The following is a 21,790-nucleotide window of genomic DNA, read 5'->3' as shown; positions in this document are numbered from 1 at the left end:
CCATCTCAAAGGTTTTTTCCAGCCTGGTGACTCTGTGATTCTGATTCGCTTGAAATCTCAATTAAACTCCTACACTGCTCCCCTGTCACCCTGTCAGTCACCCTCAGTGACTTGTCCCCAAAGGGAAATAAATGTAACTAAGAGTAAAGTCACCCCCTCTCTCAGGTCCATTGTTTTCTTCACAAGCAAATTTAAAGCTGCCACAGTCACACCTCCCTGCACTGTGCACCTCCTGGTTCTGCTGGGTCTTGTCATGCAAAGGGTCAGCCCTGAAGCCACAAAGTTCTTTACACTATGGTGCTGGCACAGATGTGCTAAGCTGTGTCCCAGTGCGAAACAAAGGAGAGGGCACTAAATATGAAGGGTCTAAGGTGTAGGTCCAAACAAAAGAGCTGTTGCTAAGAGGACTAAATGGATTTATTCAGCACAGCAACATACAGCACGTCAGGAATATCTACAGTGGAGAAGCTGGGAGTGAGCCTGTCACTTCGAGTCCTCTTCAGGTTTCTTGGCAGAAAACTTCTCTCGCAGTTTTCTCCATGTCCCTTTTTTCATGTCTTCCATCTGCTTCAGAACGTCTGCAAAAGGAGAGGAGAGATGGGGAACGAGGAAGAAATCCAGAGGAATGAAGGCCCTCTTAGAAAAGCTTTACTTTAAACATATTTTTTCCTTTTTTTTGACTTTTCATCTTAATGAATTTGTATTTCAGGGCCTGAGGCAAGTTTGTTTTCCCTTCCAATCAGTTGTGCTGGGAGTCCCTTATCACTAACAACTAATATTCAGTTTCCACTGCAATCAAAGTTAGGAACTGGAGCAGAACAGAACTGCACCATCTCCCTACATTGCACTTACTTAATAAATGATCTGGCTGAGAGCATTTCTGCATTGTGGTTTTCTGTTTGCTCTCCAAGGCTAAGACAAGAGGAGAAATGCTGAAGGGAATTTGAACACAGTGGAACAGAACCTGAGAATATTTGGAATGATGTAGCATTTCTTTCACCTAGCTCCTACTATCTGATCCCAAAGAGCCCTAGGAAACCCTCTGCTGTTCCTACCCAGCACAAAATATAATTGACTTCTTGCCCCAACAGATTACTGAAGAGCTCCTCACTGATTCCTGAGCTTACTCTTCATTAAACAGCCTAATATACTTGCACAGCAAGTCACAGGTATTCAGAAGGAATGATGCAGCGACCCCCCATAAAGCCCAAAAATGCACTTTATCCCCTGCACTGACTTATTCTCAGATCAAGGACAATATTAGTACCTGTTGCTAATATCATCTTGCAATCTTCTACTGTCACTCCAGTGAAGCTTGTGTCTTTCAGGCGTGGATACTTCACAAATGAGGAAGCAGGTGAGGAAAGGGAAGAGAAAAAGATGTTACTTGGACATTAAAAGAGGTAAAAATGTCACCCTAAGGTAGAGCCTGAGCTCATTTTCAGCCCCACTCTGAGAACTCTGTTCATCCATACCAAGAGCTAGCACCTGCTCTGTGCACACATGTCACAGAGGCTGAGATGTCTGCAGCTCCCCTGGAGTGACCAAAGGCACTGGGTAGTGCTGTGTCCTCCTGGCAGCTCATTTGTCTGTGAGAGCTCCCAGAGCCCCTGTGGGGACGAGGCAGCCTCCTGCAGTGAGTGGTGACTCACCCCTGGAAGAGGGCTGCTGCCAACCCCAAAGCTCACCTTGTTTTTGTAGTAGTTGGTGTGGATCCTGACTAAGCTCTCGTACATCTGGTCACAGGTCCCGGGGTCAGCAACCTGCAAAGGGATGAAAGGATCACACAAGTCTGATTTTGAACCTTATTTTAGCAAAACCCCACCTCATTTCAAGAATTGTGAGCAGGATGGTCAAGGAACAGCTTAGCTGAACTCTCAGCACAGTGCTGGATGCTGGTGACCCCTATTATGCTGCCCCAGAATGCAGAAGGCTTCGTGTCCCTCCCCCTTCTCACCTGCCTGGCCTACAAGAACAGTGAGGCACACAGTCCAGAATGGACCTTAAAATGCTCAAACAGATCAACTGTGAACATGCAGTTAATGAGAGCATCACTGGACAGTTTTCTTCTCGGGTTTATTGGCCAGTGCCATGAAATCACAGAATCACAGAATCCCAGCCTGGTCTGGGCTGGGAGGGACCCCAAGGGTCCCAGAGCTCCAACCCCCTGCCACAAGCAGGGACACCAACCTCCAGGCCTGGAGATACACAAGGTTGCCCAGGGCCCCATCCAACCTGGCCTTGAACACCCCCAGGGATGGGGCACCCACCCCCTCTCTGGGCAGCCCCTTCCAGCCCCTCACCACTCTCTCTGTAAAGAACTTCCCCCTAATATCTAATTTAAACCTTCCCTCCTCCAGCTTCACTCCATCCCCTTGTCCTGCCATTATCTACCCTTTTAACAAGCTGATTCCCCTCCTGTTTACAAGCTCCCTTGAGGTCCTGGAAGGCTGCAGTGAGAAATCTGTGAACCTTCTCACTCCAAGGGCAGTTCTGCCACCCGCTTTATTCTAAAGCATCAGACAGGATAATGTCCTGGGATGGAACTTAGAGAATCCCAGCACAGGCTAAAAATAGTTCAAAAATTGATGAAGGAAAAGCAGCATGAAAGGCACTGAACAGCTTGTGAAGGGTAAATGGATTTCTATTTTGGTGGAGTAAGGTGGAAAGATCTTGCTAATGCCTCAGGCTCTGCCAGCTGCCCCGAAGGGGCGCGGCTGGCACGGCCCCTGGTGCTGGGCTGAGCAGCAGCCAGCCCCAGCAGAGCTGCACTGCTGCCCCGTGACACCAACCAGCAGCCAGCAGCAGGGCCACAGGGATAAGAACAGTGTCCAGGGAAACACGTCAGGATAACATGGCACACGGCTCCTGTGTCCTTGGGGCACAGGCAGAGGGTCGGCACAGGATCACAGGGCTGCAGGGGCTGGAAGGGACCCCAGAGCTCATCAGGGACAACCCCCTGCCCAAGCAGGGGCCCTGGGACAGGTCAGGGCTGGAATCTCTCCAGAGAAGGAGACTCCACACCCCCTGGGCAGCCTGTCCCAGGGCTCCCTCACTGGGAAGAAGTTCTTCCTCAGATGGGTGTGGAACTCCCTGTGCTCCAGCTTGAGCCCATCGCCCCTTGTCCTGTCCCCACAGACACTGAGCAGAGGCTGCCCATGGCCCCCTGTGTCCCACCCTTCAGCTATTGATCCCCATTGATCAGATCCCCTGCTTTTCTCCAGGCTGAACAGCCCCAGTTCTCTCAGCCCATCCCCACAGGGGAGATGCTCCAGGCCCTTCAGCATCTTCCCAGCCTCCTCTGGACTCTCTCCAGGAGACCCCTGTCCCTTTTATACCAGGGAGCCCAGCACTGGACACAATACTCTGCAGGAGGTGGGTCATGCCCCCTCTGCACCAGCAAGGAAATCAAAGGGAAGGCTCTCTGTGTGCAGGGGGTACTGGCTGCTGCAGGAGGGGACACAGGGACAGGCAGACTGCCCAGTCAGCACCAGTGCAGGTGATCTGCAGCCTGACATGCCTCACAGCCACATTTCAAATGACCCTGCTGATGTTTTGGTAATGAGAGCAGAAAGAGCTATTAAATGGGTAGCAGGGAGGGTATTGTCCCCCCTCCACCTCTCCATAAAAATCAGCAAATCTTATTCCAGGTGAATAAAAGCCACATTAGACTGATGAAGTGCCCTTTATGGCTCTATCTTGTCCTCTTCTCATAGGCTTCTCCTGCTGCCTGCCAGCACACTTCCCTTTGCTGTATTAATCCTTTATACATACAAATTGACATCAGTGCTGCAGGCATCAATTTAGATTTTCAAGATGAGTGGCAGCTCTGGGATCCTGTAACCAATTGGTGCAGCAGATTCAGCTGTCTGAGCACATGGGAAAGCAATCAGCCCTCTCCCTGCGACGCCTGCTGCAGGCTGCTCTGGTGACCAATATCGAATCAGGTGCCCATAACAGCCCCTTGAAGCACAAAACACATCCCTGGAACAACGTTTTTATGCCAAGAAAAGACACATTTATATTCCACAGCACCACCTCCAAGCCTATAAAGCCTTGCTGCCCAAGTCAAGCATTAGCTTCTCTCATGTCCTTACGTGCTGAAGCCTGACCTCCAACTGCTGCATCCCAGGGATGCTGGGCAGTGTCACATCACACCAGGCACCCCACACTGCACCCCATCCTGTCAGCAGGGTAAGCACAGCACACTGATTAATGAGATCCCAGCCCCTTCCACACCCAGGGGAACGGGGCTCTCTGAAGCACCTACTGCAAACGGTGTGGGAAGTCGGTGTTCACCACGGCCTGTGCTAGGCAGGGGTGAGGGCTGTGCCAAAAATAGTGTGGCCAGTAGGTCTGGGGAGGTGATTGTGCCCCTGTACACTGTGTTGGTGAGGCTGCACCCTGAGTGCTGGGTCCAGTTCTGGGCTCCTCAGCATCAGAAGGACAGGGAGGTCCTGGAGCGAGTCCAGAGAAGGGCAACCAGGCTGGGGAAGGGGCTGGAGGGCAAATCCTCTGAGGAGCAGCTGAGGGAGCTGGGGGTGTTGAGCCTGGAGAGGAGGAGGCTGAGGGGAGACCTTCTCCCCACCTACAAATGACAGGAGGGTGCAGAGAGGTGGAGATTGGTCTCTTCATCCAGGTGACAGGGACAGGGTGAGGCACAGCGGCCTCGAGCTGCACCAGCCAGGGCCAGACCAGACATGAGAAACGTTCTCCCCTGGGCCCGGCTGCCCGGGGCGCTGAGCCAGCGGCCCTGGAGCTGCTCGGCAGGCAGGGGAGGGGCCGAGGGGCGCGGGCCGGCGGACACGGCTACAGCTGCGCTCGCTGGTCCCAGAGGCCTCTCCCAGCCCGGGCAGCCTGCGACCCGGTGACCCGAGCGGCCCCGCAGCACACCCGACCCCGCGACCAGAGCCCCGAGGCGGGGCCGCTGGGTGGGGGGGGGGGAAGACCCCAACCCCCAACCCCCCCAACCCCCAAACACAACACCACCCCCCCCCCAGCCCCGGTGCCGGCCGCAGGCCGCAGCCCGCGCCTCGCCCGGCCCCAGCAGGCGCCGCGCCCGCTCCCACCTGCGTGTTCTCGCCCTCGCGGAAGGCCTGTGCCACCCGCTGCCGCAGGAAGGCGCCCAGATCCCGCTGCCGCTTCGTCTCCTCCACCGGCCACTCCTCGCAGAGCCTCAGGAACCGCCGGTACCTGGTGGCCGCCATCGCCGGCCACGGAGGGGGGCACGTGACCTACGGCAAGCGAGAGCGGTCAGGCCGGGCTGCGCACGCGTCGCGCCGGCCGGGCGGTGGCGGCTGCCGCGTCCCTGCCGCTGCCCCGGAGCCGCCCCAGCCCCGCCCCCAGCCCCGCTCCACCAGCCTCCCGCCCCGGGGCGGCCCCTGCTGTGCCCGCAGGTCCCGGCGGTGGGGCCCCGCCGCCCGCCCCGCGCTGTGCCGGCAGCGGGTCCGTAGCCCGGCTCGTCCCGTCCCCTCGCCCGGCTGCTGCCGGCGCTGCCCGCGCCCCGCTTCGGGCCGGTTTACGAGCAGGAAGGTCTCGCTGATTCCCCCTTCCCCGCGAGGAGGGTGCCGGGCCGCCGGCTGGCTCGGCGCTGCTCGGGGCAAGTAGCGAGTTGGTGGTAACGATGTGCGGGGAGTGAGGGCTGAGCGCGCGGCTCGCCCTGTGCGGCGCCAGCAGCAGGACGCAGCTTCCGGTCCCGGGGCGGCGGCAGCTGAGCCGGGCGGGCGGGGCCGGAGCGTTCTGAGCTGCCGCGGAGAACCAGCAGCTCCATCCTGCATCCTGCATCCTTCCCCGCTTTGGACCCGGCCATTCCGCACGGGAATCGGCAGCGACGCGGAGGCTGAGGCGGGTCTGTGCTGAGCACAGCACCCAGGGATGCCGGGCAGCGCCGCATCACACCCGGCACCCCGCGCTGCACCCCATCCTGTCAGCAGGGCAAGCACAGCACACCGACTAATGAGATCCCAGCCCAGGGTCCTGCTTCCACACCCAGGGGCGTGGGGCTCTCTGAAGCACCTACTGCTGCAGGGGTGTGAGCCAAGACAAGTGACCCGGTCCCTTCGCTGCCGAGGCAGTGTTTGGGGGCAAGAAATAATGCAACAATACCCAGTAAATAATGAGGTCTTCCCAGATGGGACTTTAGGCCAAGTAAAATAATGCAACTGGGCCAGATGACTTGAATTTCCCAGCTATAAATTGCAGCAATTCACCACCTGTATGCAGTAAAATACAAGTGAAAGGGTCTCCCTTGAGATCTGGTGCTTAAGCCTGTGGAAATAACAGCTGTCTTAAAACACACAGCCCTAAACAAAAGGTAGCATAACTTCGGGGTGCTGTGGGAGTGAGAGAGATGGACCACAGGCGAGAGTTCCTTAGACAATTTTATTTGTATCCCCACTCCCCAGTAAGGGGGTTCTGTAGCTCTGTTCCTTGTGTAAGGACTTCTCTTTCAGGTTCCCCACACCATGCAGGAAGGAATTGTGTTTTGTTCCATAATAACAAAATCAGTCCACAAAAGCTGTAAACATTGCTTGAAGTCTTTTGTTACTGTCTCTTCCAAACACACACACACACAGTATTTGTATCAGAGAATTTCTAGGTGACCTTTAATGTCTAGTCCCTGACTCAATCTTACACTTTTTTGGCCTTTTTTTTTTTTCCTTTTCTTCTTCTTGTAAGCAAAACCAGCTCGATGTGAATGGCTTTTTGTAACTGATACTTGACAGAATCGTCCCCTCCCTGTCCTTCCAGCCCCTACGGAGCCCCTTGGTAAGAAAGTTTCTGAGAAACATACCCTGTTAGAATCCCACAGGGATACTGGACCTTTGCAAGGTCCAGTTCTTGGTCTGAGATTCTGAGATCCTTTTGCTTTTACACCTTAATGCAGCCCAGAACCTCTGCAGCATCTTGCTTTTCCACACCCACACCACACAGAGAGCACCCGGCTGTCTGGCAGCGCTGTGGAGCGTGAATGTCAGGGGGTGCAGTGTTTCTGGGGTTGGTTTTATTTTCCCTCCCTCTTGTGTCTTGGTGTTCAGCTCCTAGGGTCGAGCATGAGCTGAAAGTAACTCTGCAATGTGTTCAGAGCTGCCAGCTCATTTTAATAGCCTCACTCAAGCCCACAGTATCTCCTTAGCCCGCGTGGCTTCGCGAGCGGAGAAGGTGAGCAGGTCCTATTTTATCATTAAGACTCTTTCAAGTGATGCTTTCTTTTGGCTCACAAATAAATCAAGGACAGCAGTAAAACAAGAAAGGAGAATAAATCTTCTGATGGATTGCAGACAGGACAGCTTCCTGCAGAATTCTTTCAGCTCTTGGCTGTTCATGCTTGAGTTCAGGAACGACACGTAGCAGGGTTTTGGGAGGGGGGGGTTGTGTGGTTTCTTAGCAAGCTGCCCATGCTCATTCCAAACCGTGACACCCAGCAGCTGTGAGGGTCCTGCTCAGGGACCCAGTGCAGTACTTCGCAGGGCTATGGGGTCACTAGTAAATCCAGGCTGTTTGGTGGAATTTCCTCATTTCCCTTCTGAGATACTCTGCAGGATTTTGATGAGATTCTCCAGGCCAAAAATATACCCGTGGTCTGGCCCGTCGTACGTGGTGTGATTGCCCTTGCAGCCTCTGAAGGTGGTGTGGGCGAAGTCAATCATCCTGACGTCAACTCTGGAGTGGTGGGTGCTGTGGGACGGGGGGCAGTGGGATTTCTGGAAGGGAAGGTGGTTGTCCAAGGGTGCTGCGTTCTCCTTGTGCTCCTGTCCGTCGTAAATGATGAGGAGGGAGCTGGAGTAGAACCTGTAGGAGCTCTGCTTCCTAATGACGGAGAGCAGAGCTCTGAGCCGCAGGACGATGGGCTCCAGCAGATCCGCCCGCAGGTGGTTCCCGTTGCACAGGAACTGGTGCAGGGTTTGTCTGAACCCCTCCGGGGAGAGTTTCCTGCCGTAGTACTTGTCCTTGCAGAGAAAATGGCCAGTGTCTGCTTGGTAAACCTTGAAAGGGAGCAACAATCCAGATTCAGTTGTGTTTTCCCAAAGCTCTAAATGTAGAATCACAGAACACTTTGGGTTGGAAGGGACCTCAAAGCCCATCTAGTTCCAGCCCCCTGCCATGGGCAGGGACACTCTCACTAGCCCAGGGTGCCCAAAGCCCCATCCAACCCAGCCTTGAACCCCTCCAGGGATGGGGCTCCCACAGCCTCTCTGGGCACCCTGTGCCAGGGCCTCCCAACCCTCAGAGTACAGAATTCCTTCCTAACATCTAACCTAACCCTGCCCTTGTTCAGCTTGAAGCCATCGCCCCGTCCTGTCCCAGCACTCCCTGGTGAGCAGCCCCTCTCCTCCTTTCCCATAGGACCCCTGTCAGTGTTGGTAGCCCGTAATTAGCTCACTCTGGCACCTTCTCCAGGCTGAAGCAGCCCAAGTCTCCCAGCCTCTCTTCACAGGAGAGGTGCTCCAGCCCCCCAATCATCTCTGTGGCCTCCTCTGGACTCGCTCCAACAGCTCAATGTCTTTCCTGCCCTGGGAAGCACAGAGCTGGGCACAGCGCTGCAGGGCAGGGGTCTCACCAGAGCAGAGGGACAGAATCCCCTCCCTCAACCTGCTGGCCACACTTTTCTCCTGCCCAGAGCTATGAAGTTCAGCCCCAAGCTGAGGAATGGGGCAGCCCAGCGCTGCCCAGCACTGCTGGCAAAGCTCTGCAGGCTTCTGCTGCATCCCGCCTCCTGCCTTCTCCGGAGATTTAAACCATTCAATTTAAACCACAAGCACAGGTTCCTGTTGTACTGCTATAAATTACCCCTTTGTGAAACCCAAATAGCTGTAAGTCACAGCCATGTCACCAGTGATGTGCAGCATTTTCCCTCTGGCTATGCTCAGAGTCTGCAGGAGCAGAGGAAACACCCCAGCTTCATTACCTCCTCGCAGTACGCAACACATGAGTAGCAATAATCTTGCTTTCTTAAACACAGAGAAGACAAGATGCAGAGAGAAATTTGTATGTGAGGCTTTGGGTAACAGGGAGTAAGAAATGAGGGAGTGGATATAGAATTAGCTCACACACCAGTTGTAATTTAGAGGATAATCTGCTCAACAGAAGGATGGCAGAGACCAGAAAGGGATGCAGGGTTTGACACCGAGTGGGTTCGCTGCTATAGGTGTGCTTTATAATCATCGCTCTCCTAATTATCCTTCAGGGGCAGCAGAACAACATTTTGAAGCCTGCCTGAGAGGTGTGAGTGAAACAAGCATGTGCTCACAGGCTGCAGGAGGAAGGGCAGCAATTCTGAGCAAGGGCAATGGTAATATTCAGCTCGGGATAGACCCATCGCTCCCACGGCAACAGGGTGAGACAGCCCTGCGAGGCAACAGGAGGCTTCTGGGGTTTTCTGTTTCACACAGAGCTGAGCAAGAGAGGGGGGTCTGTGTTCATGTACAGGCAGATTCTCAGCTGGGGTGAACTGGTTCCTGCTGGTGGCAGTGGGGTGGGGTGGGGTGTATGCAGCAGCTGAATCTCCAGCAGTCAGAGCCATGGGGAGAAAGGGCTACGCTAGAGGTGCCACATTCGATACCCTCCCCTGTCTGAGGGTGGCACAGACAGCTGAGTGGCCAGTTCTTACTGGTGGAAGACAGGAAAGAAACAGCTTGTTTACACCAACCAAGAGCCCCTTTTGATTTCCAGCTGGGTTTCAAGCCACGTGTCCAGCAAACGCCGCACGGACCCAGGCTCCATCTCACCTGCATCCCACAGATGCGAACGCCCAGCGATGCAGAGGTGCTCTGCTCACACTTCTTGATGTGCCGGGCTTTCTTCTCCTCAGAGGCATCATCCCCGTGCTGCCGGGTCCCCATCTTCAGGTCCAGGATACAGGGATACTTGTACTTCGATACCACATTCTCAAGCAGTAGAAACTCTGAAGATGAGTTAAGGGAAACCCAGTACTTTCCCGTTCTAACTGAAGGAGGTCTCACATCAGAGCAACCAGCTGACGCTCTCCATAATAGCTCACAACTGTAATGAGACTTTCAGAGCCAATTTCACCGACGTGTCATTGCTATAGGCCCCTTGCTGCCGATTCCAGTTAATTTACTGTAGTACAGTGCTGCCAATTAAAGCACCACCAGCCCCACTCTCCAGTGACACGATAGCCCCAGGCTGTCACACTGACACCTTGCCTGAGAGCTGTACTCACTCCGGTGGGTGTGGGAGGAGTTGTAATTACCCACATGACTGGTGGGTAATGAAGTGTAATAGGAAAAGAAAAGGTGAGGCAGCTGCTAATTCCTGTGCAGTTGTGTTTTCAAATGTATGCCGAGGGGACCCTTGATTTATGTGGAATAGCCTTTATGGGAAGCAGGGTTTTTTCTTATTAAGAATAGAATAGAATAGAATAGAATGCTTCAGCTGGAAGGGACCTATGGGGATCACCTCGTCCAACTGAATGGTAAGAAGAGATAACAGAGTAATATAGGTGAAAGGCTGAGTGACCTGGGACTGTTCAGCCTTGAGAGAAGAAGCCCCTTCTCAGTGTCTGTGGGGACAGGACAAGGGGCGATGGCCTCAAGTTGGAGCACAGGGAGTTCCACACCAATCTGGGGAAGAACTTCTTCCTGGTGAGGGTGAGGGAGCCCTGGGACAGGCTGCCCAGGGGGTGTGGAGTCTCCTTCTCTGGAGAGATTCCAGACCCATCTGGACACTGCCCTGTGTGCCCTGTCCCAGGGACCCTGCTTTGGCAGGGGGTTGGACCCCATGGGCTCTGGAGGTCCCTTCCAACCCCTACAATCCTGTGATATTCTGTATTTTCCCAGGGACTGGGCAGAGGACGGATGTGTATCCCCTCCAATAAAACATACATTGATTCTGAGCTGTTACTTGTAGCTGAAACTACAGGGGAGAGAGGAGAAAGGATACGATGAAGTTTGTTCTCGTTGTGCTTGGAGGACATGCGGTTCAGGTGTTGCCTGTGACAGTGCAGTCCCCAGGGGTTGTAGCTGTTTCTTTCAGGCTGGTTTCTGTTTGCATCTTCCAAAAGTGAATCTGTGTGGTACTGAAGGTCTGTCCTCAGGAGCATCTTCCCCAGGCAGCTAGACAAAACACACAAAAGAACATGTTTGATTTATAAGCTCCAGAAGAGAACATTCCTCCCCTCCTCGTTTGGAGAGCCTCAAACTTGATAAGGTAAATTCTCAGGGACTCTCTATTCATCATGCCCAACCCGTGGAGATCCTTTGTTACTCCTTAAAAGTAATTTTTGGAAAGCCAGCTATTGCTGGGTGCCAATATTTTCTTTCATTAGAATTTCAAAGGGTGCTTGGCTCCATTGAAAAGTGCCCTTCACAGCGCCAAGGACCGGGAACCTCTTTATCTGCCTGGGCACAGCACAGGCAAACTGGTCAACAACAGGACTGATTCCTAATTTAGAGGGGCTGGCTTTAAGGAGGGGAGGGAGGGAGCAAAGAGGAGGGTCCCCTTGGTCTTGCCTACTCCCCGTGGAGGGTCTTCCCTTGGTCTCATTCATCCAAACCAAATAACTCCCTTCACACTGAGGGTAACGGCTTCACAGTAGCAATATTGCACCCTGCAGTCACCACTGACCTCGGTCTTTCCTGAACCAGTTTGAAATGAAAGATGTCTTGCAGAAAGCCTCTGCAAGCCCTAAGGCAGTGGTGTGCTTGCAAGCACCACAGGCCTTTCAGAGAGAGCACTCCCCTGGGACGAGGACGGGATGGAACCACCCCCAAGGCTGCTGCTTCTGGCTGGTTACCAGCAAAAGGGCGTTAGGTGCTGGTGGTGTTCTCACAGGGCCCCTCCTCCTTTTGGGGTATGCTGTGTGCAGTGAAACAGGCTTAAAGCTGAGTTTTGAGGTACATGTTTGAGCAAGAGCATCCTGGCACTAGCCAAATCTGCCCTGCTCTATCCACAAGCCAGGGAAGAGATGAACTGTGATGCCACCAAGCTGGGCTTTGCTCTTCTTCACCCTGGCTGGCACTGCTTTTCCTCACCTTGCCTTAAACCAGGAATTCTCCACCAAAACCATCCCAGTTAGTCCCTACCCAGAGCAGCCAGCAAGGACCAGGAGGACGTTTGCAGGGAGCAGCAGACCCTCACCTGTCTTTGAAGGTCTTGGTGAGCTGCGTGTGACTCCACTTGACGAGCGTGTGCTCGCTGGCCGTGCCGGTGCTGGCAGCCCACTTGCACTTGTGCCATATCGTCACTGAGGACTCACTGATGGTGTTCTCCAGCCTGGTGCAGGTCTCTGTCTGCAGGCTGGGGCTGGCAATCAGCCTGGGGTTGCCCAGGCTGTCCTTTTTGAGGTGCACAGAAACGATGCCTGGATGAAAAGGGGGAAAACCAAAGGAGAATGAGATGAACCCGTGTGGTACCGAACAGGCTTGGCCACCAGCCACACCAGCCAGAGGTGGTCCAGCCTCCTGAGAGGGCTGGCACTTCCCAGGACAGCTCCCCCCTCTCATTTTAGTGGCCTCTCACACTGATCCCACCCTGATTTGAGGCCAAATAAACACCCATTTGCTCAAGACCCTGGAAAACACCCCCAGGTTTTTCTCATGATCCCTCCTCTCCAGGCTTGGCTTGAAACCTGCCTCCTCTGAACATCATGTTCCTTTGTTCTCTGTCCCTCCAGGCTCTGCTGTGCTGCAAGTGACCCAGCAAAGACCCCCCCCTTCCCGTGTTGGACCGGGAGCTCCTGGTTTATTTATGACAAGGGATTTACATCTCACTTTTTAAGACAGGGAAAGGTTGGAAATGCTTTTTGTTGGCAGGGAGGGTTGGGGACCAGGAATTTTCCAAAGACACCCAGCATGCTAACTCCTTCCTTTAATTGGAGAGCCCCCAGGAGCAAGGGCAGAGCTATGTGCATGGGCTGGCAGCGCTGCCTGTGTACGTGATGCCCATACACTGCCACAGTCATGCCCTTCCCCAGGCACCAAGGACCAGCACCCCAACAAGAAGGGCCAGAGACTCACATGCCCAGTGTTCATTCACGAGGTGGAACAGGAGGGGATTATTAAGTTCCACCCTAAGTGTTTAAAGCATCACTGTGTATTTTAGCAGCACAATTTTCCCTGACTCTAACAGGAATCACAGGGCTCAGATGCCATTCAGCCCATCACATATTTAGCCCAGTCTCAGCCCATGGGGACGAGCTGCCTCTGTGTCTCAAATGACAGAGCAGGAATGGCCACAGTTGGCACAGGAGACAGCTCTGACCTTTCTGGGAAAGGCTGATAACCGCAGTCCAGCTCCTGCAGCCCTCTGCCAGGGCTGCCTGAGCCTCTCAAGGGAGCAGAGGCATTTTTAGAGCATCGCCCTTTGGGTCTCGGATGGGATGCCATCCTCATGAGTCCTACTCTGCTGCTTTCCAGTCTAGCTGCAGAAAGGCAGATCTGAAGGAGGACGGGCAAGGCTGTTGGACCAGCAAAACTCAGCACTGGAAAGAACCCATTAGCAACACGTGGAGCTGGGCTTTATCCAAGTGTCCCAGGGTATCCTCACTCTGTTTCTTGGGAGATGCATGGTGGCAATTTAACAAACAAGAGGGCTCTGTTCTCCCAAGCAGATAAATACACAAACTCGCTCCTGTCTGTTTAAAGGGGGTTTGCAGGAGGTCAAACAGCAGCTGAGGGCTCTGCCCCTCTGTGTCTGCACAGTCCTGCTACTGCGCTTTGTCCCCCTGCAGAGCTCTGGGCTTCTGCGGCCACTGGCCACCTCCATTGGCCTTGAGGTGCCCATCCCTCCTTGGGTCCTGCACCCCATAACCCCACAGCTCTAGCCGTACTGGGATGCCCTTCCCTCCCACCCTCCATCCATCCCTCTGCCACTCCAACCACCTCTGTTCCCTTCTGCTGTACGATGGGTGCTAATCCAAGCAGTGTGCCACGGCAGGCTCAGTCACATAGGCTAATTCCACACTGAAACAGGGGAGGAATATACACAGGCTGCTCTGCTGAGGGAGCTGGGGGGGGCTGCAAACCTTATTAAGGGGGTAAGGAGTACTTTTAGCTCTGAGTCGTGGTGATGGTGAGCACAGAGAACTCTCATTTCTTCCATCTCCAACCTTACCCACCCAGTCCTTCACTGAGTCCCATTTGTAAAAAACCCATGTTACAGATAACCCAGGTTCCATCAGCTCGGATTCCTGCTTGGAATTTTCAGGGGAGGGAGGCAGAAGTAAGAGCCAGAGTGTATCTTTCCCCTAAATCAAAGCCTTTTTATTTTTATAAAGTCACTGCAAGGCGAGCAGAGTCCTGGATTCCAAATCGAGCACTGCGCCCCAGTAACAGCACTACAGCAGCCTGTAACCTTAAAAACTGCCCCAATTACAGATCTGCAAGTCAATGGAGCCGTGCTGATTTGCATAGTGCTGACAATCTGCCCCTAAAACCCGTTATATATAGCATGAAACTAAGAGTTCTTAAGTATCTTACATTAATATGAAAATTAATGGGGAGATTTTTCAAAGGCGAGGAGGAGCAGTTAAAACTGCAAGGGAGTGATCTTCTTACTTCTTCCAGAGGAAAACTCTGCTGCCATAAACCCACAGCCTGGCTTTAAAAAGACTTTTGTTTCCTAGAGTGCTTCATATGGGGTTTGCAAGCGACCTACAGCTGCAAAACCAATCCCCACAGCCAGGCTACCCACCTTCCCTTCTACTGCAGCAAGACAATGTCTACCCAGGAGCAGGGGTTGTATTTAAGTTCTTGTCTTTGCTGAGCTTTTATTGTCACCAAGACCTCAATCCCACCCCTGTCCAGCACCAGTGAGGCAGCCAGAGGGTATTTATGGGTGCTGTCACCATGCTCGTGACATCCCAGCGATGCTCAGGAGCTCTTTGCAGGGCAGCTCTCCCCTCACAGGTTTATTTTTACCTTTACAAGTGCCTTTATTTACTGCCATGTACAATAAGAACCCGAGCAGAACCAGCCTTGAAAATAAGGCCAGTTCTCCCTTACAACCTCTGCTCAGGGCAGGCAGAGGTTTGGAGGGGTTGGGGGTGGGAGAAGCCAGTCCCAAGGCCCCCACCCTGCCTGAAACGGTTACGTGAGCGATGAGCTTAGTTGGTTGGGGTTTTTTAAGTGGCTGCCTCAGCGTTAGATCTGAATGATGACATTTGATCAACGCTGAGGGTATAATGTCATCATTGCATAATGGTCTGTGAAGCCATTCACCCCCCTCCACCCCCACCCCACAGCCTAAGAATAGAGATGAAGAACATGGACACGTGTGAACTGGTGATGAAGACCTCTGGCTTATCCCCCCGATGCTCATCTCCCTCCATCACCCTCATGGGAAAACATTCCACCTCTTTCACTTGCCCAGCCAGGCCTGGGACAGTTATAATCAGAATAAAAAAGTGTGTGCCCGATGCTGAATTGGAGGAGAATTGCTATTTAATTACCCCTCACCTCAAAACTCACTGGGACTTCCAACAGGAGAGAAGAAAAGACACACAAAAAGATAAAGTATTAATAACCAGCCCCCCCCCCACTGGTAAACTGGGACTGCTGAACATCTTCATTAGAGAGACAGAGCAGAGCCCAGCTCTCCAGCACCAAACCCTGCCCCTGGCTAAAGAAAATCACTTAGAGGAAGACTCGTTTTCTTTCTTAAGCATCTTTTTAATACTGTCCCATAAATCTGCAAAGGCCCCTGAATCTCTGGGAGAGGGAGAGATTGGATTGGAAGCCCCTCGAAGCCGTGGCTGACACTCAGGGCTCTTTCCTCTAACGCCGAAGGACCAAGAGATATTTTAAGTTTTACATGACAGCTGTGAGCTTCTTCCCTCTTGTGAAAAAAACCCCAGGGTCAGGAGCTTTATGAGCAGCACAAGTCTAGCAGTAGAGGCAGAAATAGTGAGGGAGTAGGAAAGGAGGGGGGGTGGCTCTATAAAAATATGCTAGGACCCCTCCCCTGGCACCAAGTGGTGCTTCTCAACAGCTGAGCTGAGAAATTCAGCTGGGAAAGTGGTTCAGGGACAGTTAAGTGGTTCAAGGATAGTTAAGGATGGGAAAACTGAAGGGGGATGTGGGCAGTGATGGGGGGCACAGAGCGGAGGGGCAGGTGGGAGGCTCGTCTCTGTCCCAGGGAGGTCTCGCTTGCAGCAGGACCGCTGCGGGGAGGTGATGCTGGAGATGTTAAGTGCTCTGTGCCTCTGGTTTTCCGAGTGCTGGGGGGAGCAGAGCTTGGCTAAAGGCAAGCAACTGGCAAAAGTGATGCTGCATGTATTCCTGGGCTGTTTCTTCAGGCTCAGTGTTTGGCCCCAGGACCACCCCTCACTGAATCACAGGTCTGTCGGGGTTGGAAGGGACCTCAAGAGATCATCGAGTCCAACCCCCTCCCAGTCTCACGGACCCGCTTCTGTGCACACACAGCTGGGAAGCATCCTCACAAAAGCTCAGAGCCAGCTGGTACCTCACACCCTGCTGCTCCCCACCCCACCAACCCTTATTCGCAGTCTCAGGACTAATCCTGATGCCAACACTGATCATAGAATCCCAGCCTGGCCTGGGCTGGAAGGGACTCCAAGGATCACAGAGCTCCAACCCCCTGCCACAGGCAGGGACACCAACCTCCAGGCCTGGAGCTACACAAGGTTGCCCAGGGCCTCATCCAACCTGGCCTTGAACACCCCCAGGGATGGGGCACCCACCCCCTCTCTGGGCAGCCCCTTCCAGCCCCTCACCACTCTCTCTGTAAAGAACGTCCTCCTAATATCTCATCTAAACCTTCCCTCCTTCAGCTTCACTCCATCCCCCTTGTCCTGCCATTATCCACCCTTTTAAATCCATCCCCAACCTCTCCCATCTCTCCCCTTACCTTTGTACTGGGGTGTGAACTGCCTCATGGCCAGGGGCAGCGACTCGTAGAAGCTCAGCTCCTGCGACACCAAGGGCTTGCAGACCGTGTGCTCGTCGTACTTCATCATGCTCATGTGGCCGCCCACCTGATGGACGAAGGGCTCCAGGAGGACAGCAGTCCTGCTCTCACTGGCGTCCAGAGGGCTTTGCCCCACCATGGTGCCAGGAGAAAGGTGGAGAGGGGGCTGGATCCCCTTTAGCAGCAGAGGAGGAGGACGGGAAACAGGGTTTGAGACATGCTGCGCTGGGCCACCGAACACCCAGTCCGGGTTCTCACCGATGGGGTCTGCAAAAGAGGGGTACAGGAGAGCGTGGGAAAGGGGCTCGAACCACTGCAAAGCCCCCAGCAGCCCCCAGGGCTGGGGGAAAGCGGCGGGGGGGGGCAGCCTGGCCCCACACCAGTGCTGAGCATCCAGGCACAGCACATGGGGTAAGATCTCTGGGTGGGATGGGGCCAGCAAGGAGCCCCAACCTGAAATGCAGAGTCCAGAAAAAGACCCAGTTTCGATGGGCTGGGGCGAAAGGAGCCGGGGAAGGATCGAGAAGAGCTATCAGGTTAACGCGGCCGCCCCGCCGAGCGAGCTGGATCAGGGCATTCCTGGGAGTGGTGATGCTGGGTTATTAATACACGACGTTAATGACGCCCCTTGCTGGGAAACAGCCCCAGTTTGCCTTTCGAGACAGTGTTAATGATGGTCTTGGTCTTTCCCAAGCTAGGACATTCCTTGCAGAGGAGGTTTATTAATAAAGCCCCTGAAGCTCACAGCCCTGGGCACTCCCTGGCCTCTTCCCACTGCTGCTGGGGTTAGCAACATTTCCTGTGCCTTCCCAAGAGACCCTGGGCTGGGACATTCCCTGTCACTTAACACCAGTGTGTTAACAGGAGCGTTTCCTCCATCACACTAACCTGGGGCACAGGGACACAGCAAACCAGTGCCGAGACTGCCCCTGAGCTCCCCAGCCCTGCCCTCAGCTACAGCCCAAGGGAGCATCCAGCTACAGCTCCATTCCTGCTTCCAGACCCTGAGAGAAGCTCCTCCTTCATTCTGACAGCAACAAGTCCTGGCTGTAAGGTGGGAAAAGCACGGGCACAGACCACCTCTGTGCTGTACCACCACAGCTCGTCTTGCAAGTACCCAGCAACACCCACCCCCCTTCACTTTATTCCTTGCCAGAAGCCCCTGGATGGCTCTTGGACATCGGGCAGGGGACTCCCACAGCCCCTGAGGAAGACAAAAAGGCAGCTGAGCTGGTATTTACACTGGAGCAGCAGTCTGGCTTCATACCACTGAGGCAGTGAAATCAAAGGGGGATGCTCCAGACCCCAACCTAAAAGGGATGGGGAAACAAACAAACAAGCAAATCATCGCTGTGGGTACTGGTCTGTGTTCCCACAGCAGCCAGGGATGGGGTGCAGAGCTCCTCTAGCTTCAGCATCCTATTTTTTTGCTAGAAGGAAACCCAGTGCAGTTGGTAACAACATCTTTGGAAGATCCATTTCTCTCTAGCAAAGCCTCCAGGATGTGTTGCTGGGTGACACCCCCCTCTACTCACCCAGAGCCACGGTGAGGCCAGGGCAGCACCATCACCCCATCCTTAACCAAGACACCCCAAAAGGGAGAGGAATGGTTGGACCTCTCTGCCTGCACCATGAACATGCTGGGACTGTGCCACCACAGGCAGCCAGCTGCAGGTTCACCCTCTGCTCTGGTGCCAGCACTTACATCCCGACCTGGGAGCTTTAACCACTAAACTGCAGCATATTCCTCATCCTCCAACAAGGAGCCAAAGCTCCACTCCTTCCATCTCCCCTTCCCACCCCTCCTGCTGCAATTAAGCCATGGAGCACACAAGCCTGTTTTGTTTGTCACCTGGAGGAGTGGGATGAAGTGGGCTGGAAGCGGAGAAAGGGGGGTGAAGAAACACTCCTACCTCCAAAACACACAGAGCAGCTCCTTTACCTTCCCCCCAAGGTGGGTTGGGGTTGGGTTTTTTTCTCCCCCGCCTCTATTTTTCCATTCTTCCGTCACCACACACTTGGGAGAGGAATTTCTACTCTACAATTACCAGCCTGTACCGTGCAGAAGGGAACAAAGCCGGGCCACCTAGATGAGTGCTTTTCAGCCAGGGAAGAAAGCAGCACTTCAGAGCCTTTCTAGAAGTTAATAAAAGCCTTTAACATTTTGTTAAGTCACAGCAACTTTTAAAGAGGATTTCTCCCTTGAAAGCTGGAGGGTTGCTGTGGTTTGGGAGGGGGTTTTTTGTTTGTTGGTTGGGGGTTTGGTTTATTTGTTTGGTTTTTTTTCCTCTTTTCTCCTTAAAAAAAAATCAAATAAAATAAAAGGAGAAAAGCAAAAAGGATTTGTCATAACACCTCCTTGGAGCAGAGAGCACAACACGACTTCAATCCAGTATTTATTGCTTCAGAGACAGTCCAAGGCTGAAACTCAGCTGACATAACACACTTAGAATTCGGGCAACCTTGGCACTGCACAGAGAGTTTGGGGAGGGGGAGAGAGAGGGAACCCAATTCGATAAGGCTCTTATTGTTTTCCCTTAAGATTTGCAGGAAGACAAGAGGGGCTCTTTCCACTGAGCTCCCATTCTGAAGCAGCTGGGCCGCTGGGAGCAGATAAATGTTCCTGCAGACGCTGAGGGAGCTGCACTGAGCTCCTGGAAACGAGACACTCCTGGAATCAATCACTGCTGCCAGCTCGAGTTATCGCCAGCGCCAAGAGGTATTTACGTCACTAAAAATACACAGAATTACAGATGAGGCTGGAGCCTCCAAAACAAAACCAGAAACCTTGAAGAGTTTTTTTTCCCTGGCTAAAAAATAAATATATATATATATTTTTTTTTTTAAAAAAAAAGCAAAGGAACCCGGGCACTGCAGATGAAGATGAGTCAGAAAATATCAGGGAAGGAGAATAAATCCTCCTCTGTACAGAGAGCTTCCCTCTCCAGAAAACACACCCAAACTCCACGACTAGATGCTTTAACACCTCTGCAAGCACACGTTGCCCGGTGAGGGGTGATGCCCGTGCATCCCTCCCCGTGCACAGCAGCAGCACGCTGATTCTTCTCATGATCCGTGTAACAGGGATGTGCCCGGCTGATCGGCACCGGCCAGACCACGGCTCTGCTGGCAGCACGAGCTTTCGGGTACCAGGTATTGTTACCCTCCCCCCTGCTCTGTTTTTAGGGCCAAATGTCAGAAGTCCGAGCTAAATGGGTTATTTATTCCTCACACTTAACGCAGCCAAAAGACACCAAGTGAATTAAATTCTCTGATCTTTAACTAGCGCCTGCTCCATCCCATCCCAAGCAGAAACGCTGGGGCTCTGAGGTCCTGGGGGCAAACCCCAGACTAGGAGAACACTGGGAAATAGCCAGAGGGCTCTTAGCAGAAGTAATTTGGAATATTAAAAGAAAATCAGTTTAAAAACAAGTGCTCTGTCAGCACAGGACCGTGTTCTTCCTCTCATACATCACGGGCAGCACCTTCCCCCTGTGGGACCCGGCTCCCCGGAGCATCTCAAAGCACCCAGCTGCAATGTTGGGTTTTGAGTACTGGGGCAGGGGGCTGGTTTGGGGTTTATTTTCCTTTATAAAAGGCAAGAAGATAATGTAGCTGTTAATTTGAAGAGATCTGCTTGTCTGCAGCTCTTGGTACTGGAGCTGAGCTGCACTTCAAAGCCAGCTCCTGCACTCAGCACCAGCCCAGCCCCAGATCCAGGAGCAGGTAAAGCCCAATTGTTCCATTTCCCTTCAGTGCCCCCAAACTCCACAACACCTTTGCCATAAGGAAAATCCTCCCGGGTCCAGCTCAGCGACCATCCCAGCAGGGCTCCAGTTTGCACAGGCAGACAAGCAGCTACAACCCTCAGTGAACCTTGGGATCTGCCTTTCCCACAGCCAGAGTCAGCCCTGCATGCAGGGCAGCACCGTGCTGGGAGTGAAAACTCAGCTCTCAGCAAGGAACCCAGCTCTAAACCCTCCTGCCATAAATCCTCACGTGTGGAAACCCTCAGCTCTTTTATCTCAGATTTTCTTTCCTGGAAGAAAATGATGGGATTCCCAGCTTTGGATCATGGCAGTGAGCTTGGGGCTGGCAGCAGCTCCACGGTGCCACTACACCCTGCAGGAAACAGCATGGGTTTCCTTATCACCCCCCACCCAAACAGCACCAAACAGCATCCCACCAGCCCTGAGCTGTCCAGCGATGCCACAAACACAACGAAGAAGCAAAAGCCACCAGGCTCATGGTTTGCTGAGCCCAGGGTTGCTTCAGAGGCTCGGCCAGCCCCCCCACTACTGGCTGCCCCCATCCCTCCCATCCCATGGCTGCGCTCACAGCCTTCCTAACCCACCCGCTCTCCAAAATCAAGCACTCCTTCATCCCACCCTTGTTCATCCCGCCCTGGGAAGCCGCCAGTGCTGGTGCAGAAGCCACGCTGGGCCTCACCTGCAGTGTGTAGGTCTCCGGTCTGTGCTCTGCAGTGAGCGTGGGTTTGGGGTGCTGCCCAGGCTGGATTTTCTTGCTGCTTCTCAGTGTGGCTGGAGCTTGAGAAATGAGGGAGCAGGGGGAGCCCGCAGACGTTTGGGCCATCACCTGACCTCCGCCGCCGGTGCTGGCAAGCGCCTGGTATGTCCAGCTGACAGCTGAGCTTGAAAGGGGGGAGAAACACTCTTGGGTGCTAAAGGAAAACAAAGCTGCGTGTGTGAGAGGGTTTGGGGACGGAGGGAGAAGGCACTGGCTGTGTGCAAGGCTTGCCAGAAAGCGTGGCCACGCTCTGGCTCCCTCGTGCAATCGTCTCTCCAGGAAAACAAGCAGCTGTTGCTTTTCTCCCCAGTCTATTTTCCATCTTATCATCTGCAAAAACTCCCCAGCTTGGCCCCATCAGTGTTCATCACCCCCA

At 53.6% G+C, this 21,790-nt stretch overlaps 2 protein-coding genes across 2 annotated transcripts; both read right to left on the bottom strand.

The window, feature by feature from the left end:
* Window positions 1-399: 399 nt before the first annotated feature.
* On the bottom strand, window positions 400-5,608 carry UQCC2 (ubiquinol-cytochrome c reductase complex assembly factor 2). Its single transcript, XM_084275939.1, has 5 exons — window positions 5,523-5,608; window positions 5,070-5,234; window positions 1,689-1,763; window positions 1,268-1,337; window positions 400-578 (listed from the first exon to the last, which is right to left on the bottom strand). Exons 2-5 carry the CDS (start codon window positions 5,205-5,207, stop codon window positions 484-486), a joined length of 378 nt encoding a protein of 125 aa, XP_084132065.1. The 5' UTR covers window positions 5,208-5,234; window positions 5,523-5,608; the 3' UTR covers window positions 400-483.
* A 768-nt stretch (window positions 5,609-6,376) lies between these two features.
* On the bottom strand, window positions 6,377-21,533 carry IP6K3 (inositol hexakisphosphate kinase 3). The gene is made up of 6 exons (XM_084275753.1): window positions 21,337-21,533; window positions 16,828-17,154; window positions 12,100-12,322; window positions 10,903-11,075; window positions 9,729-9,904; window positions 6,377-7,985 (listed from the first exon to the last, which is right to left on the bottom strand). The coding sequence occupies exons 2-6, from the start codon at window positions 17,024-17,026 to the stop codon at window positions 7,515-7,517; spliced, it is 1,242 nt and encodes a 413-aa protein (XP_084131879.1). The 5' UTR covers window positions 17,027-17,154; window positions 21,337-21,533; the 3' UTR covers window positions 6,377-7,514.
* Between the last annotated feature and the right edge of the window lie 257 nt (window positions 21,534-21,790).

Source organism: Gallinula chloropus (assembly GCF_964237585.1).
Source record: "Gallinula chloropus genome assembly, chromosome: 27".
Taxonomy (NCBI): Eukaryota; Metazoa; Chordata; class Aves; order Gruiformes; family Rallidae; genus Gallinula; species Gallinula chloropus.
The sequence above is the reverse complement of the archived record's forward strand: the minus strand, read 5'-3'. Positions and strand labels throughout refer to the sequence as shown.

What these genes read in the sequence shown, in the direction of transcription:
- UQCC2 (XM_084275939.1), bottom strand. Translation starts at nt 5,207, where the DNA reads ATGGCGGCCACCAGGTACCGGCGGTTCCTGAGGCTCTGCGAGGAGTGG. An exon ending in GCGAGGGCGAGAACACGCAG is followed by an intron (nt 1,764 to 5,069) that starts GTGGGAGCGGGC and finishes ATCCCTTTGCAG; the next exon opens with GTTGCTGACCCCGGGACCTG. An exon ending in CCAACTACTACAAAAACAAG is followed by an intron (nt 1,338 to 1,688) that starts GTGAGCTTTGGG and finishes TCATTTGTGAAG; the next exon opens with TATCCACGCCTGAAAGACAC.
- IP6K3 (XM_084275753.1), bottom strand. Translation starts at nt 17,026, where the DNA reads ATGGTGGGGCAAAGCCCTCTGGACGCCAGTGAGAGCAGGACTGCTGTC. An exon ending in GTTCACACCCCAGTACAAAG is followed by an intron (nt 12,323 to 16,827) that starts GTAAGGGGAGAG and finishes CTTTTCATCCAG; the next exon opens with GCATCGTTTCTGTGCACCTC. An exon ending in ACCAAGACCTTCAAAGACAG is followed by an intron (nt 11,076 to 12,099) that starts GTGAGGGTCTGC and finishes TGTTTTGTCTAG; the next exon opens with CTGCCTGGGGAAGATGCTCC.